The sequence below is a fragment of the Bison bison genome, unplaced genomic scaffold (genome assembly GCF_000754665.1).
Source record: "Bison bison bison isolate TAMUID 2011002044 unplaced genomic scaffold, Bison_UMD1.0 scf7180017864033, whole genome shotgun sequence".
Classification (NCBI taxonomy): Eukaryota; Metazoa; Chordata; class Mammalia; order Artiodactyla; family Bovidae; genus Bison; species Bison bison.
In genome coordinates, this window is record NW_011494605.1 from 1822768 (window position 1) to 1840447 (window position 17680).

The 17680-nt window shown below is 46.5% G+C and overlaps 2 protein-coding genes across 7 annotated transcripts in view; both read right to left on the bottom strand.

Moving 5' to 3' along the window:
• AGBL4 (ATP/GTP binding protein-like 4) overlaps positions 1-17680 on the bottom strand; it is a 1466590-nt gene that overhangs the window by 196860 nt on the left and 1252050 nt on the right. The gene's annotated exons all lie outside the window — the stretch shown is intronic.
• BEND5 (BEN domain containing 5) overlaps positions 6826-17680 on the bottom strand; it is a 49520-nt gene continuing 38665 nt past the window's right edge. For all 6 annotated transcript variants that reach the window (XM_010834437.1, XM_010834440.1, XM_010834439.1 and 3 more), the window contains 2 exons: positions 17211-17424; positions 6826-7354 (listed from right to left, as the gene is read on the bottom strand). In XM_010834437.1, coding sequence (XP_010832739.1) covers positions 7197-7354; positions 17211-17424 — 372 coding nt within the window. In that variant the 3' untranslated portion in view covers positions 6826-7196. The remainder of the gene's footprint in view (positions 7355-17210; positions 17425-17680) is intronic.

Below are 17680 nucleotides of genomic sequence, written 5' to 3' on the forward strand. Positions count from 1 at the left end.
ACAGAAATGGTATGGACCTAACAGAAGCAGAAGATATTAAGAAGAGGTGGCAAGAATACACAGAACTATACAAGAAAGATCTTCATGACCCAGATAACCACAATAGTGGGATCACTCATCTAGAGCCAGACATCCTGGAATGTGAAGTCAAGTGGGCCTTAGGAAGCATCACTATGAACAAAGCTAATGGAGGTGATGGAATTCCAGTTGAACTATTTATTTCATATCCTAAAAGATGATGTTGTGAATGTGCCGCACTCAATATGCCGGCAGATATGGAAAACTCAGCAGTGGACACAGGACTTGAAAAGGTCAGTTTTCATTCCAGTCCCAAAGAAAGGCAATGCCAAAGAATGTTCAAACCACTGCACAACTGCACTCATCTCACACGCTAGCAAAGTAACGCCCCAAATTCTCTAAGCCAGGCTTCAACAGTACATGAACTGTGAACTTCCAGATGTTCAAGCTGGATTTAGAAAAGGCAGAGGAACCAAAGATCAAATTGCCAATATCCACTGGATCATCAAAAAAGAAAGTGTTCCAAAAAATATCTACTTCTGCTTCATTGACTATGCCAAGGCTTTTGACTGTGTGAATCACAACAAACTGTGGAAAATTCTTCAAGAGATGGGAATGCCAGACCACCTGACCTGCCTCTTGAGAAATCTGCGTGCAGATCAGGAAGCAACAAAACTGGCCATGGAACAACAGACTGGTTCCAAATCAGGAAGGGAGTACATCAAGGCTGTATAGTGTCACCCTGTTTGTTTAACTTATGTGCAGAGTACATCATGTGAAATGTCGGGCTGGATGAAGCACAAGCTGGAATCAAGATTGCCAGGAGAAATATCAATAACCTCAGATAGGCAGATAATACCACCCTTATGGCAGAAAGCAAAGAAGAACTAAAGAGCCTCTTGATGAAAGTGAAAGAGGAGATTGAAAAACTTGGCTTAAAGCTCAACATTCAGAAAACTAAGATCATGGCATCTGGTCCCTTCACTTCATGGCAAATAGATGGGGAAACAATGGAAACAGTGACAGACTTTATTTTCTTGGGCTCCAAAATCACTGCAGATGGTGACCACAGCCATGAAATTAAAAGATGCTTGCTTCTTAGAAGAAAAACTATGACCAATCTAGACAGCATATTAAAAAGCAGAGACATTACTTTGCCAACAAAGGTCCGTCTAGTCAAAGCTATGGTTTTTCCAGTAGTCATGTGTGGATGTGAGAGTTGGACTTTAAAGAAAGCTGAGCACTGAAGAATTGATGCTTTTGAGCTGTGTTGTTGGAGAAGACTCTTGAGAGTCCCTTGGGCTGCAAGGAGATCCAACCAGTCCATCCTAAAGGAAATCAGTCCTGAATATTCTTTTGGAAGGACTGATGCTGAAGCTAAAATTCCAATGCTTCGGCCACCTGATGTGAAGAACTGACACATTGGAAAAGACCCTGATATTGGAAAGATTGAAGGCAAGAGGAGAGGGGTCGATGGAGGATGAGATGTTTGGATGGTGTCATGGACTCAATGGACATGATTTTGAGTAAACTCTGGGAGTTGGTGATGGACAGGGAAGCCTGGCATGCTGCAGCCCATGGGTTGCAAAGAGTCAGACACGACTCAGTGACTGAACTGACTGAACTGAGACAGGTATAATAGTCTCATTTTTAAGATGAGAAAACTAAAGATAAAGGAGATTGAGAACTTTTTCAAGGTCATATACTCATAAGTGGCAGTAAAGATCTGAACACAGGGCTATCCAAATCCAGAGTGTTCACTCTGTTTTTTTTTTTTTTTTAATTCTTTGATTTCTGGGCATCACTTTTATTTTGGCAGTGATTATTACCATGCCTGCATTTTATTCTGGTTTTCTTCTTCTTTTTTAATAAATCTTTTGGCTACAGTGCACAGCATGTGGGATCTTAGTTCCCTGACCAGGGATTGAACCCACATCTTCTGCATTGGCAGCACAGAGTCTTAACCACTGGACTGCCAGAGAAATCCCCAGAGTCCTCACTATTTCCTGTGCAACCTTCCCTAGGTGGGAAATGGCAGAATGGAATTCAAGCTCTTTATTAGTCCACGAAGAAACAAGATTGCCCCCTTCAACTCTGCAGAGGGTTATGAGCATTCTGCGTGATTTCAGAAGAGAGAATTTGAGTGGCCTCAGAAGTTTCAGTCAAGTAGATTTTTAGCTCAACATAAAAACTTCTTAGTGATGGCAATAATTGGATGGACTCTTTGGTAGGAAGATGAATTCTGCATGCCTGGAGGAATGGGCATTTACTTTCAGTAAACAGGAGATCTGGATGGAGGACCTTAACATTCACTTTTGACACTTAGGTTCCATGAGCCTATGAAGCTGCTTGGCAGAAACTGATTCATCCCTTCAATAGAAGTGATGAAAAGATCTGTTGATATGTCTATTTGCAGATATAAAAGTAACAATATGTCCAAGGTAAACAAACACATTGATCCAGAGAAAACTATATACAGAAAATGAAATGAATTCTGCTGGAAATTCTTACAAGTTAAGCTTTCAGTTTGTATAAACAAGAAACCAAATTCTGGAGAGATGTGCAGACTCGGAAATAACCAAAGGAATTAGAATGAGGTACTGATTTTCACTGTTAGGTTGGAAAAATAATTTAAAACATAGTCACATGCATTATATGTATCAAGAATGATAAATTTGCTACTCCTGTTGACCCAGGTAAAATGAACCCAAGAAAATGACAGAAAATATAAAGGGGAAATCTAGGCACACAAAAATCTTCATAGACATTTTATTTATAATCAACCTAAAAATTCAAGGAAGGGCAATGGGCTGGCTAGTGGTAGTGTGGAGGCTGAGGTGGGTGAATAAAGCTGGAAGGTGGACTGTGAGCCTAGTTGCCCAGCACAGGGAAAAGCCCATGAGTACTGAGCACTGTGGGATGAGCACAGGATGTCTGGAGGGCCAAAGGCAGGTTTGAAAGCCAAGGTCACCATGTAAAAGGTCAGAGCAGGTCAGAGACAGGATAGGCACACACACAGGTGAGGCCTGAAGGGGTGTGAGGAGAGGAAAACCAACATTAACACTGGTGGCCATTCATCCACTCTCATTAGGGTACCTTAATTACATCCTCAGTCCTCCTAACAACCCCCAAACCAGGCACTACTTTCTCCAGTTTACAGATGAAGCCAGCGTTCAGAAAGCTGCAGGAACTCGCCTCAAGTGAGGTTCCAGGTGTTAGAGTTGGGACCTGATCTCAGATGCACTGAACTTCTAAACTCAAGCTCATTCCATCACTGCACTGGACCCAAGTATGCAGAGAGGCCTTCCGTGGACTGGCAGCCCTGTGGGTTGGCCCCACAGCCGGCCAGGTGGCTGACCCAACTGTAGCTTGATGTCCATTCACTGGGTGGATGTCCGAACTGATGCCTATACATTTCATGGAGCAGCAGGGAAATATGTTAAACAGAAAGGGAAGGATATAAACTTGATCATACGCTATGACCATAGGTATGTAAAATACACATTTATGCTCTTGAACGAAGGACTAGAAGAAATACATCACAATGCTTGCATCTGTGCAATTTGGAATGTTTCCCCTATTTTCCCAAAGATTTCTATAAAGTGGTTTTCATTTCTTCATAATTTCCAAAAAAAGTCATAATTTAGAAATGCATCTAAGAAACCCATGGGCACAGAACAGTCACTAATACTGTTATTTACCTCATCTAGAAAGTAAAAATAAGCCACATCTTTCTGTTTGGTTTGGCAACAGAGAACTCATGGCTGGGACTTCTGAAGACAGGGTCCAAACCTCATCAATTCAGGCTCTGCCAACTCAGGATTGACTGTTCTGTCCTGCACGCTCACTGGCCTGTCACAGGAGGCAAAAGGAACAATCTAAGTGTAAAAGCAATGGGAAATCATTGACGCCTACACTGAAAGTCACCTTCTGCATCATGTCCACAGCATTTGGTGAGCATGGAAGTGTAACTTTGGACAAAGCTTGTGGGCAGATCCTCAGCTATTTAACAGGAAATTTATTCTCAGTTTCAAATATTGCCAGGCACTTTAGAAGGCGCATGTCTTTTTACTTAGGAAACATTCTTGCTCCTTTATTAAAGCAGGACTTCTAATGAGCCTACTAGACTGGTGTTATTCAAAACTGGCCTGGTGTGTGGTGTGCATATTCAGTCATAACCAATTCTTTGCGACCCCCTGGACTGTAGCCAGCTAAGCTCCTCTGTCCATGGGATTTCCCAGGCAAGAATACTGGAGTGGGTTGCCATTTCCTACCCAGGGAATCTTGCCAACCCAGGGATAGAACCCGTATCTTCTGCATTGGCAGGTGGATTCTTTACCATTGAGCCACGGGGGCAGATATTGGCAGTACTGTTAAAATACATGTTTCCAGCTCTATCCCAGATCTACTGAATCCAGCTCTCTAAACCAAAGCCCAGGAATCTGTATTTTAAGTACCTCAGCAAATTCTTAAGATTGGGCAAGTTTGGGAAATTCCCTGCTACATGAAATGAACTTGAGCTTTGTGTATGTATTTGAATGTAATGAAATTGTAGATCCCCATGAATGGTACTGTCATTTCCCATCTCTCCAAATGGCTTGAATTAATGAGACCAATTTCCATTGATTGGTTACTAATGTTGGGACTCTCCTAAACATGCTCTGAGATTACATGGCTAGATTCTCAGCCCAGACCATAATATTCCACTCAGCTTTCAGTGGCAATCAAAGGGCAGATTTTGCCTAGATCTGGATTCTGACTCAGCTCCACCACTGACAAGTCTGAGACCCTGGCCAAAAAGTTATTTAACCTTTTCTGAGTCTATTTCCTCTTTTGTATGAATATAAGAACAGTGGCCCTGCCTTCATATAAGAGTCACAGTGCATCAGGTGTACAATAGGTGCTCAAAAAGTCTCAGTCTAACTAGGGTATAAAAACACCTGCCCCACCCATCCAGATTCCCCATCAGAAACAGCTCGTAAGTCCTTTCTTGTCACATCCATGTCTGATTTTATTCTGCCTTACAAGCTAAGGATCAATAACATCTGCATGGCTCTTTGAGACTCATTTCCCAGATATTAGCCAGCTCCTTTTCCAGATATTACCCAGATTACTTTCCACAACAGTGCTGAGTTAGGAATCATTACCTCCGCTTTAGAAGAAATGAGCTCCAGAAGGGTCAAGTGACCTTCTGAAGAGTGGTAAAGTCACGACGTGAACTCAGACCCCACAGTCTCTCACAACCCTGCTCTGTCTCTGATGTATAAGCTGTACATTACCTAAAGCACTTCCACGTCACAGCATTTTAAACATATATTTCCATGACTCTTGCCACACTGTCAACCTAAAAGTACCTTTCAGCAGGTATCATATCATATTGGTCTTTGTAGGGAAACGCATGGAGGCTTTCAGTGTTTGTCATGCTTAGGGAGCAAAGGGGATAAGCTCAAATATGATGTATGCTTTTCCCAAGCCTCTCATGCATTCCACATTACTAATGCCCAAGCTGCCCCCGCCATTTAAATGAACACATCTTAATAACAAGAATTTACTGAATTCTATTAAGTGTCACAAACTCTGCTTACTTAATCAATTAACTTATGCTAGACACTTAGAACAGTCCTGGCACATATTAAGTATCTGTTATTGTTGTTATTATTATTTAATTATTCACAGAGCCTGTGTGGTATGCATTATTTTCCTCATTGTACTGGCAAGGACTTTGAGAAGTTAAGTGCATGGTTCAAGATCACATTGCTAGTCTGTGGACAGCTGGGAAAACACCATAAAAGGAAATTCACACTTATACAACCTATTAGCAAGCATATAATATTTCATGTTAGAGAGAATTATTTTATGTACTAAAATAAAACTTCTCATAAAGGTAGCCACATCCACTATTCACCCTAGTGACCCTGAGCCTTTGCTTACAGACCACCAATGACCTAACGGTTTAGTAGATAAAGCATTAGAGAAACCAGACGCCAAAGTTTTCCAACCAATGTCTAAAAGTCAATAACCAGAAATGACTGCCAATATTTATTGAGCAGCACACACAGACACACATATATATGTGTGCATGTGTATATATGTGTGTGTGTGTGTGTGTGTGTGTGTGTTGCTCAGCTGTGCCCGACTCTTTGCGACCCCATGGATTATATACATTCCACGGAATTCTCCAGGCCAAAATAGTCAAGTGGGTAGCCGTTCGCTTCTCCAGGGGATCCTCCCAACCCAGGGATGGAACCCAGGTTTCCCACATTGCAGGTGGATTCTTTACCAGCTGAGCCACCAGGGAAGCCCGATGCTGACTTCATAGGCACAGGCATTACAGAAAGGAAGTGTCAATCAACAGGAAGATCAAATGTGGTTTGCTTGATTGTGCACCAGGCACTTTAGAGATGCAGGTACTGAATGAGATACAAATTACGCAACTTGAAAGATCACTTGAGATACAAGATAGGATAAATGAAGTGACACCAGGTGATGTTGCCTCCAACTTCCTGAAGGTGACCCTGAACCACATCTAAATTACCATCCCCTCACACTCTTTTACAGATTGACTCAAATTATCAGGGGAGCTGAGTCTCAGATCACATTGAGGGAGAGGTGACTGGACCTAGATCTGTCCTCTGAGGTAAGAGAAAGTAATCTGCTTCAAGACAGCCCTTCAGATCTGCAGACAGAAGTTACATCCATTATGAATTTTCTTTCCTTCAGCCTGAATGTTCTGCCCCTCAAAGGACACTGGTCATGTCCATTGTACACTTAATATCCCTCCTTAAATAAATGAGGATAAAGATTGTCTACAGCAAAGAATTAATGAAGCTTTATTATAGAACAAAATAGAGGAACAAAGATAGAAGTCCTTGAATGGTAAAAATATCAGCTCAAATTCTTGGCCGAGTGATAGGCAACTCAGAGTCACTTCATCCCCTTCCAAAAGGACAGGATTTTCACCATCCCAGGAACAACTCTGGTGCCAGGTTGCTGCCTGAATCTCAGCAAATCCATCTGCGGTCTTTGGAGTGAGAAGTCCAAGTTCAGAACAGGCCGGCTGACCCCAGAACCCTACTGGCTCCTGGCCCGCACACTGGGGTCTGATCTGGACAACACCATCGCCCGCAAATCACACGCCAAGCAAGGAAAACGAGAAGGCTTTATGAAAAATCCAAAGTTTATTGCAAATTGTATTTTGCTTCCCTTCGTTCTTCATTTTTACAGGATTTATTGATATCCATGATTTTTTCACAGATGTACTTGTTGACTTTGGAGAGTCTCTGTGCAATTTCAGTTTCATCCACAGTTTCTTGTGCTATTCTGTCGTACAAACACTCTAGACAGGGAAAAGAAACAAGAAGGCCAAGGATTAATGGTGCATTCAAGTACATATCTTTACAGAAGAGAAAGGAAAATGTGCCTCCTGACATACTTCCAAAGTACCAATTCACATAACTGGCACAGCTGCCTTTTAAAATTTTCAACACAAAATGTACTGAGAAAAAGAGATCTACACTGTAAATTTATACTTTAAAAATAAAGATACAATGCCTATGTGCCCACTCCCCTGGTTAATGGGGTCCCTCTGAAGCTCCCAGACACTCCTCCCCCATCCTACCCTCTCCTTGTCCTCACCAGAGGTAACTGCTCTCCTGAATTTCTTTTTCATGTTAACACATACGCACACATCTTTATGCAGATGGTGACTGCAGCCATGAAATTAAAAGACACTTGCTCCTTGGAAGAAAAGCTATGACAAACTTAGATAGCATATTAAAAAGCAGAGACATTACTTTGCCAACAAAGGTCTGTCTAGTCAAAGCTATGGTTTCTCCAGTAGTCATGTATGGATGTGAGAGTTGGACTATAAAGAAAGCTGAACACAGAAGAATTGATGCTTTTGAACTGTAGTGTTGGAGAAGACTCTTGAGAGTCCCTTGAACTGCAAGGAGATCAAACAAGTCCATCCTAAAGGAAATCAGTCCTGAATATTCACTGGAAGGACTGATGCTGAAGCTGAAACTCCAATACTTTGGCCACCAGATGCGAAGAACTGATTCATTGAAAAAGACACTGATGCTGGGAAAGATTGAAGTCAGGAGGAGAAGGGGACGACAGAGGATGAGATGGTTGGACGGCATCACCGACTTGATGGACATGAGTTTGAGTAAGCTCTGGGAGTTGGTGATGGACAGGGAAGCCTGGTGTGCTGCAGTCCATGGGGTCACAGAGTCAGACATGACTGAGTGACTGACACATCTTTAAATAACGTATCATCTACTCTTCCCCTGTTTTGAACGTTTTACAAGTGTCTCCCTACTCTGTATATCCATCTGACTTTCTTTTTTTCCACTCAGTGTTGAGAGCTACCCATGCTGAAGTGTGAGTGCAGCTGCAGGTCATTTCTTTTCACTGATGAGTAGTGTTCTATTGTCCGACTAATCCACCACTGACTGACCCACTTTACTGTCAGTGAATACTTGGATTGTTTGCTGTGTTCTGCAATTACAGGCACTTAGGCTGTGTGTCCTGGGGCAGACGGACAGGAAATGCCCAGTACGGGCCTTGGCTGGACCTGCCCACTGTTACAGTGTATGCATACTGAATTCTGAAGGCTTCCTGGTGGCTCAGCGGCTCAGCTGGTAAAGAATCAACCTGCTGACGCAAGAGACGTGGGTTCCATCCCTGGACTGGGAAGTCCCCCTGGACTAGGAAATGGCAACCCACTTCAGTATTCTTGCCGGGAAAATTCTATGAATAGAGGAGCCTGGTGGACTACAGCCCATGGGGTCACAAAGTCAGACATGACTGAGTGTGCACAGACACACACACACAGCCCATGTCACCCCATGGGCTGTAGCCCACCAGGTTCCTCTGTTCATAGAATTTTCCCGGCAAGAATACTGGAGTGGGTTGCCACTGAACCACCAGGAAGCCCTCAAAGTTCAGTATGCATACATCTTAACTGATCGTTAAGGTTTCGGCCACCTGGTGGGTGTGAAGTGGTACCTCAGGGAGGTGATCACTAATGAGGCTGAGGACGGCCACTTGCACTGACTCGGCCATTTGCCGAGATGAGGCAGAGAGTGAGCCCCAGACGGGACCTGACTGGAACCTGATGGTGGCCTACTTCCTAGCCCGGGGACCTGAGGCAAATCATTGCCCTAGATTCCTCACCTACTCAACAAGGATAAGAAACCACATGTGATCTTTTTTAAGGCTGCCATGAAGGATGTGATACAAACATTTTGCAATTTGCAAGATTTTGTCCCACTGTAAGGAACACTATACCTGTATGGGGTTGTCATAGTTATCTTATGTATATGCCGTTGTTTGCTCCCAGGGCCTAGCACAGTGCTTGGCACAGGGGCAAGAGGAAGTAAATGCCTGTTAAATGAATAAATGGGGGCATGAATGTTTTTCTAAGGAAACCCGAGGGGACATGATAATTCTGCACATAAGGGGACTACGGCTGTGAGTGGGAATGCACCACTGGGTATGTAGTCCTGAGCAAGATTTTTAACTTTGTTGTACCTGATCCTCCTTGTCTATAAAACAGGAATGGCAACCCAGTCTCGAGGAACTGCTATGCAGGATGAGCAAAGTCTTCCCTGGAGGAGGAGATGGCAACCCACTCCAGTATTCTTGCTTAGAAAATTCCATGGACAGAGGAGCCTGGTGGGCTACAGTCCACGGGGTTACAAAGAGTCAGACAGGCCTGGGCACACACGCATGCACACACACAAAGTCTTGTCTACCAGGCCAGTGCACAGCAGGCAATCCAGTCAGTGGTGCAGAGTGTCAACACCAGCAGAAACCACGGAGACTAACTTGTGCTAACTCCTCCACCCACGTGAGACAAGACCGAAGCCTGGAGAGCAGGTAAGTGTGGGCACGATCCCCCGCGGTCTCTGCACTGAGCCCTTCCCTGGGGACACAGCCAGCCTGCCTCCTGCTGCCACTCAGGCTGCAGGTGTGTGTGCTACAGGCCTTCTTTCTCTGAAGCACGTTTCCTCCCTATGGAGAAGGGTTTAGAAGCTTTCAGCTGACCTTCACTGCTTCCTGACTAACCTGCACTTTGTCTCGTGCTGGCCCTTCCACGGAGACTGAGACGAGAAGGCAGGTAGCCTTGTCTCACCAGTCCTACCTCTGCTGACTGCATTTCCCACCCCGCTCCAGGCTGGCCCACAAATCAGTCTTTGCTCATCTCCTCCCCAATTACCTTGGCCTCATCCTTCACCTGACTAAACCCTGCTCATTCTTCTAGATTCATTCATCTTGGAATCTCCCAGGTTGAGCCAGAGACCCCACTCTGCCTGCATTCTTGGTGCTCCCTGACACATCTGGCTTGTTCCCTATCAAATCCCTGACCGCAGTCTTATAAAATTGTGACCACACTGTCTCTCCTACAGACTAGAACCCCCTGGGGGTGCCCTCTCCAGCCCTGGGCCAGGGTAAGGCAGACAATTGCAGTGATGTTGCTGGAACCTGAACCAAATGAGGGGTGTGTCCTGCGCAGAGGACTGTCTCTAAGTTCAGGGGCTCGAATCTGGCTCTAAACCTAGTTGCTGGGCCACCTTGAGTGGGAAACTCTCTGGGTCTCAGTCTCACGGTCTGAAAGCAGGTCAAATCCGATCATCTAAGGAGATTCTTCCAGCTCCAGGGCTCTAGTTCTCTAGAAGGTAACAGGGTAGGTGAAGAGGAAAAGGAGAGAGGAGGGGGCAGGGGAGTGGGTGTGCTGGCCCCGAGAGGCCCCTGCATGAGTCAGAGAAGAGGCAGATGGAGGAAGGTTTTCAGCGGCCTCCACAGAATACCAATCACTCTCGTTTCCTGGGGGTAAGAGCACTGAATGGCCCCCGAGGTTGATTAAAAGGCTTTCATTAGGCTCCAGATATTAATCACCTGCAGTTGCCGGGAATGTCTCCCTCTGCGAGGGAGCATTTGAGATTATTGCTTAATTAACAAAGTGTATAACAGCGTTAATGTGTCCTATTAAAAAAGTTATAAAAATTAACCAGAACTCAATGCTGTGGCTCATTTGAAAACTCAGACAGTCTGCAAAAGGTCACTTGACCTTAATAAGGGTTTAACTGTCATTCTGGAGCCTGTCATTACAGCGAGACACCCCTCCAGCCCTCCTGCTCTCACCTTTCTAAAGTGATGTCTGTGTTCACCCCATTCCCTGGCTACCTGGTGAAGAGCGACTTTCAAACCAAAGAGAAGAAAAAATCCTCACCAACCCTGTGAGCACCAAGGCTTTTGTCATTTTGACATGTCCAATGTGCGTAAATGCGGTAAAGTCTTACAGAACAAACAATCTCAGTCCAGAAGACAGCCTGCATGGGAAGAACCAGTCAAAGGCAACCTTAAATAATTAGGCTAAAAATGGTGCGTGCATGCTGCGATGGGAGACAGACTTTAAGCCTGCTGGGCTGTAGCTAAAACAACAACAACAACCAACAAACTGAATTGTACATCAGTAAGACAAGAAACCCCTGGAGACCCAGGGAAGCCTGAAAGCGCATTTCAGCTCAGCTCTGGTCGAACCAGATGTATGGCCTTGGGTAAGTCAATTTCCCTCTTATTCCCTGGTATGGCAAGTATTATGGGCTCTAAAGGGTTATTTGACCAGGTACCTAGGAGGCAAAGATACAGACAGAAGAGGACAGAGGCAGGCACAGGGTGCCCTAGGACTCACAACAGAAGTGTCCCCTACCCTGAGAGGTCAGGGAAGGCTTCCTGCAGGAAGGTTCTCCTAAGCACCCTTGGGCAGTGAGTAACAGCTGGCTGGGCAAAGCAGCACAGGGGTTAGGTGGGCAGTCTGACCTATGCTTCTGGTGCCAGACATAGCATCTGCAAATTCCCTAACGTGAGAGAGGACAAGGCTTGTTGGAACACAGAGGCTCATTATAGTAAGACCTTAACAGTTCAAGGGAATATGCTAAAAAAAATAAGCTGGAGCTCCAGGCCAGGGGCCAGATTATGAAGGTGCTTTTATGACACGTTAAAAAGCTTCCTAGGTGACTCTGCCGCTGCTGCTAAGTTGCTTCAGTCATGTCCGACTCTGTGCGACCCCATAGACAGCAGCCCACCAGGCTCCCCCGTCCCTGGGATTCTCCAGGCAAGAACACTGGAGTGGGTTGCCATTTCCTTCTCCAATGCATGAAAGTGAAAAGTGAAAGTGAAGTCGCTCAGTCGTGTCGGACTCTTCTCGACCCCATGGACTACAGCCCACCAGCCTCCTCCATCCATGGGATTCTCCAAGCAAGAGTTCCTGGATTGGGAAGACGCCCTGAGTAGGAAATGGCAACTTGCTCCAGTATTGTTGCCTAGAAAATTCCATGGACAGAAGAGCCTGGTGGGCTACAGTCCATGGAGTCTCAAAGACTGAGCATATATAAGAAGTTTACCCTTTAATAATGGGCACCAGGTGTCAGGGTGGTGGTAACAGGATCATACTTGGTTTTAGAATGATCACTCTGATTAAATATAAAGCAGCTGGGGTAAGGCAGGGGAGAAAAGAAAGCAGCAATGGGTATGGAGAGAAGTAGATGGTTTAAAAGGTATTTAGGGGCAGAACTGATGGGGAGTGAGCTGAACAAGGACTGCGGAATGAGGCATCCCTGGGTTCCTGGCAGGTGGTGTTGTGTCCTTCATCATGACTGTGAACACACAGGGCAGAGGCTCTGGGGTGAAGGAAGAGGCGAGCAGTGAGGGGTGTAGATGTGCAGGTGTCATGTGGACATCTGGGAGGAGGTGACCAGTGGCACCCAAATGCATGGATCAGGAACCTCAAAGTGTAAACTGAGGTCAAATATATATTTGCCATCAGTCACTGATTCAACAAATATTATTAAGCACTTACAACATACTGGCCCTGAGCAAGAATCTCATAAAGCTCATATTCTCATGGGGGTGGGGAAGAAAGACAGTCATCAAGCAAATAAATAAATAAGAAATGCACTGCAGACTTCAGGGAGGGTGATGTGTTAAAAGAGTGATGGCAAGGCTACTTCATCAGCTTGGACAGTTGGAAGTCAAGGACGTGGACTCGGAAGTCAAGGCCTCTCTGAATGACATGGAGGCAGAGTGTGCAGATCAGAGGAAGTGGGGACAGGAATGAACTGGGAGAGGGCCTCAGCGGTTAGAGAGCAGTGGGAACTGGGAGGTGTGGTGTGAGACGAGGCCGGAGGGGTCACCGGAGGCAGATCATCAGGCAGCAGCCAAGATGATGAGTGTGGATTTCAACTCTGGACCGTGTGCACGCCAGGGGCAATGGGAACCAAGGGGAGTGAGAGCAGCAGAGGGCAGCTTTGTAGAGGGAGAGGGAGGAGGCTGGAGACGGAGGAGAGGGCAGGGGGAGAGGAGCCCACAATGGGGACGAGAAGCCACAGGCAGGAGGAGACTTGAGGGGGCAGGATGGGTTTCTCAGTAAAGGAAAAGCGGTCACACAGGCTGGGGAGGAGGAGTCCTGCCTGCCTGGAGTGAAGAGGAGCCGGAGGAAAGCTTGGCAAGGACAGATTAAGCAGAGGGCTGGAGCGGAAGCCCGACGAGACGGCAGGGGCATTGCTAGTGCACATGGGGCAGTGAGTGTCGACAACTCTTTCAGGAAGCCTGGATGTGAAAAGGAAGACATGGCAGCAGCTGGGTGATGTAGGTGGCCCCTTGGGAGTGTTTCGCTTGCTTCCATAAGAAATGAGTGATCAAAGCATATTTAAGCTGGGAAGGAACCAACTGAGTGGAAGGAATAACGTACTCAGGAAGGTAGGTGGGCTGAAATTTAGAAAGAGAGAATGACCAGTCCCAAATAAGACAAGGAAACTCTTCTTTTGGACATGAGGCATAAAACTGGGCGGGGGTGGGGGGTGTGGGGGGCAGTCCAGGTAAGTTTGTAGATATGGTGGATCGAAGCTGTGGGATTTATTTTTCTTTTCTCTGTGAAGGAGGAGACAAGGCCATCTTTTGAAAAAAGAGATGTGGACTTGCACGGGAAAAGTAGAGAAGCTTTAAAGAGGGTTTGGAAAATTGAGGAGTGGATGAGTGAGGGAAACTTGGAGGGCGTAGCCTGTGGGGCTGAAGACAGTAAGTCTGTAATGGCCTCAAGCCATACGGCTAAGGTGTTTTCTTCTAGATTGTCCCTTAGTAATGGGGACCAAACCAGATACAAAGAACATCATGTGAATGGGGTCCAAAGCACATACAAAATGTCTCTGGGTCCACTGGGCTGCCGGGGCAAGGGCTACGATCCGCCCTTACAGGTGGATACATCAAGCGCCTACCTCATGTGAGTGCTGCACGGGGCTTGCGGAAACAAGAGTAAACAGAACTGGGGACAGCTCAGAGTTAGGGCAAGGCAGGGCTGGGGCTCAACCTCAAGCTTATTGACATTCCTTTCCAATTTCCGCTTTCCATCGCCTCTCACTGGGAGCAGGCGGGAGGGGCCTGAAAGTTGACAAGCACTGAACGATCGTGAACTTCAATGATATGACCGTCACGAAGTCATGCCAGCCCTACAGTGCAGCTCAGCAAGGAAGGGAAACTTGTTTTCACAACTCAGGAGTAACGATGACCAAACTATCAGCCAAGCAGCCCTCTTAACCATCTGAGAGGTAAGTTTTCAGCTGAGGGCACTGGACTTGGGGGGAAAGTGGTTCACAAGAAACCGTGTGAAGAGTCGATCAGGGGATGGCTTGCAGGTCTCAGTGTGGCGTTTTTTCAGCCCTCCCTGACTGAGCTCGCAGTGTGTCAGGCCCTGTATGAGGCACGGAGGACGGGGAGGTGAGTTTGACACGGTCACACTAACGTCTGAGGCAGACACGTGGCAGATGACTTTATACCATGGCGTGACAGCGACAGTCGGTCACTGGGAGGCACCAGGGACCTGCTGAGTCACATTCCAACAAGTGTAACAGAATCAGAGGTCGGCCACCCCTTGGGGAGGCAGGGCTGTGTCCCCAGGAAGGACTCTTTCTCAGGATGACCTCCTAAATTAGGCTACATCATTTCAGACAGTGGGCAGACTACAGGTTACCTCTGCTTGTCTAAAAATAAGTGTCTGCCTAAATCAATTAACCATGAATCAGCCATCCAGGGAGGCAGCTGAGCTTCAGAACAAACCCCAGATCAGAGTCAGCCAGGTGGGTTTCAATCCAGGCTCTGAAACTTCATAGCCACGACTTCCAGTTGGTCACCTAATCTCTCTGTGTCTTGAGATCTGGACCTCCAAAATATATCCTACAATTGGCCATTTTTCTCTGTCTCCACTGCTCTGACCTCAGTCTATGGCACCACTGCATCAGCCTCTTGACTGGCTCCCATTCAGTCCCTCCCACTGAAGACTCCATATCATCTTTCTCCTGCAAGAAGAGTAAGTCAAGCTACTCATCGTGGCCTTCATGGCCAAGACCATCCCTTGCCCACCACCCTGGCCTCAGTCTCCCTGCACTCATGACTCTGCAGCTGGCTGGGGCTTCTTCACCCCTTGAGCATGTTGGCCTTTGAACCTGTTATTTATTCTGCCTCTTTCACGCCCCCTCAGAATCACATAGGACTGCCTCTTCCACATCTAGTTCCCAGCTCGAAACCACCTCTTTGAACAGGTCTTCTCCACCCACCCCAGCTAACACAGCTACTGTCTCACTCAGATATACATCACAGCCTTTCATCAATACCTGAAATTATCTGATTTGTTTGTGGACATATTTGTACCTGCTCCACAATCTGGTACAAGGCCTATTCTAAATGCACACACTGACTGGTTGAGTCTTACTTTCTTCATCAAAACCTGGCAGCTGGACACTTAGAGACTAGTGGGTAGGAGCACAGCTTCTGAAGTCAGCCCTCCTGGCTAGGACTCCTGGCTCTAGTCCTAAAACTGTGTGATGTGGGTAAGTCACTTAACATCTATGTGTCCAGTTTCCACATCAAAAACAGGGATAATATTAGCAGTCAACAGAAGGGAGAGTTATGTGTTATGAAGATTAAATGAGTTAATATGGACCTGAAATATCCTGCTGCTGCTGCTGCTAAGTAGCTTTAGTTGTGTCCGACTCTGTGCGACCCCATAGACGGCAGCCCACCAGGCTCCGCCTGTCCCTGGGATTCTCCAGGCAAGAACACTGGAGTGGGTTGCCATTTCCTTCTCCAATGCATGAAAGTGAAAAGTGAAAGTGAAATCGCTCAGTCGTATCTGACTCTTAGCGACCCCATGGACTGCAGCCTACCAGGCTCCTCCATCCATGGGATTTTCCAGGCAAGAGTACTGGAGTGGGGTGCCATTGCTTTCACCTGAAATATCCTAAGTGCTCAGAATAATTAACGATTATTATATTCTCTCTGCTCCCGTGTACTTTCCTGTCTCTGTAATTTGCATTACCTGTACCGTAACTAGCTTTTCTGTGTTCACCTTCGGCATGAGACTCTGAGCTCCTTGCAGATGGAGACTGTGTCTTAGCCCTTTCTAAGTCCTCCATACACAGTAGAGTCTGGTAAAGAATAAGAGCTTAGTAAACAGATGGAGAATAGGTGGGAGAGATAGGAGAGAGAAAGAAGGAAGAGGAAAGAAAGAGGAGAAAGGAAGGCAGGAGGGAAGGAAAATGAGAGTCCAGGTTAGAGCCCTACCTTTGGGGAAACAGGCAAAGAGACAGGGAGTCTCTCCAAACCCTCCCAAACCCCAGAAAAGAAGCTCAGTCTAGCAATCGTTGGCTGGTCTTCATCTCACTAAGTGCTCCAGGCACGAGGCTAGGACCCCCAGGAGCTGGTGTCCGAGCCTTGACCTTCACTTGCTCTACAGAGCAGCCTCCTTTCCCAATCCCACACCTCTGTCCCAAGTACCTCTCTTTAAACATCTGCGTCCCCAGGTCTGGTGGACCCTTCAAGGCCTGCTTCAGTGACCCACTTCGCAGGGACCCTCCCTGATTTTCCAGCTAGGGGTCTCCTGCCCTCCTGAGAACCCCCTTCTGTGCCTCTCGCATGTGAGCTCCTTGAACCGCACGTGTGTCTACAGCTCATCTGCCTTGTTAATGTGAGCTTGCCCAGGACCAGGTCCGTATCTGCTCCTGTGTTCCTGTGCCCAAGCCAGGGCCTGGCACGGGGAGGCTTCAGCAGGTGTGTTGAAGTGAAACGTGCCCCGTGCATTCCTGCCAGGGTTGAGGGCAGGATCTCAGTCACTGCATCTCCAGTGCAGGACTCACCTCTGACGATGCTTAGTTTGTGAGGCGAGAGGGGTGGCTTAGGGACTGCATCTTTCTTTTTTTTTGTGGCAACTCCTGTGACGCTTCTGTTCTTCAGAACATCTGTTCCCCAAATCATGACTGCCAAGTTCTTCGTGTACTTGGAATCTCCTTGGGTGACTTGCAGCTGGTGCCATTTCTCCTCATCAACCCAAATCCCGCTTCCCAGATGGACCTGAAAGGGATAAGAACGCAAGCGAGCACCTGTTTAGTTGGACAGGATGGCAGCGGGAAGCTTTTCCTGTCCTTTAAAAGACAGTGCTGCACAACTACAAGAGATCTGCTCCATAAATACTAACTACCTTTCTTTCAGGGAAATAAAAATACGCATTTACTGAACACCCGTAATGCGCCAGGCCTTATGCTAGTGCTTTATATTTACTCTCTCAGATCTTCACAGCAACCCTGGAAGGAAGGTGCTGGGACTCTAT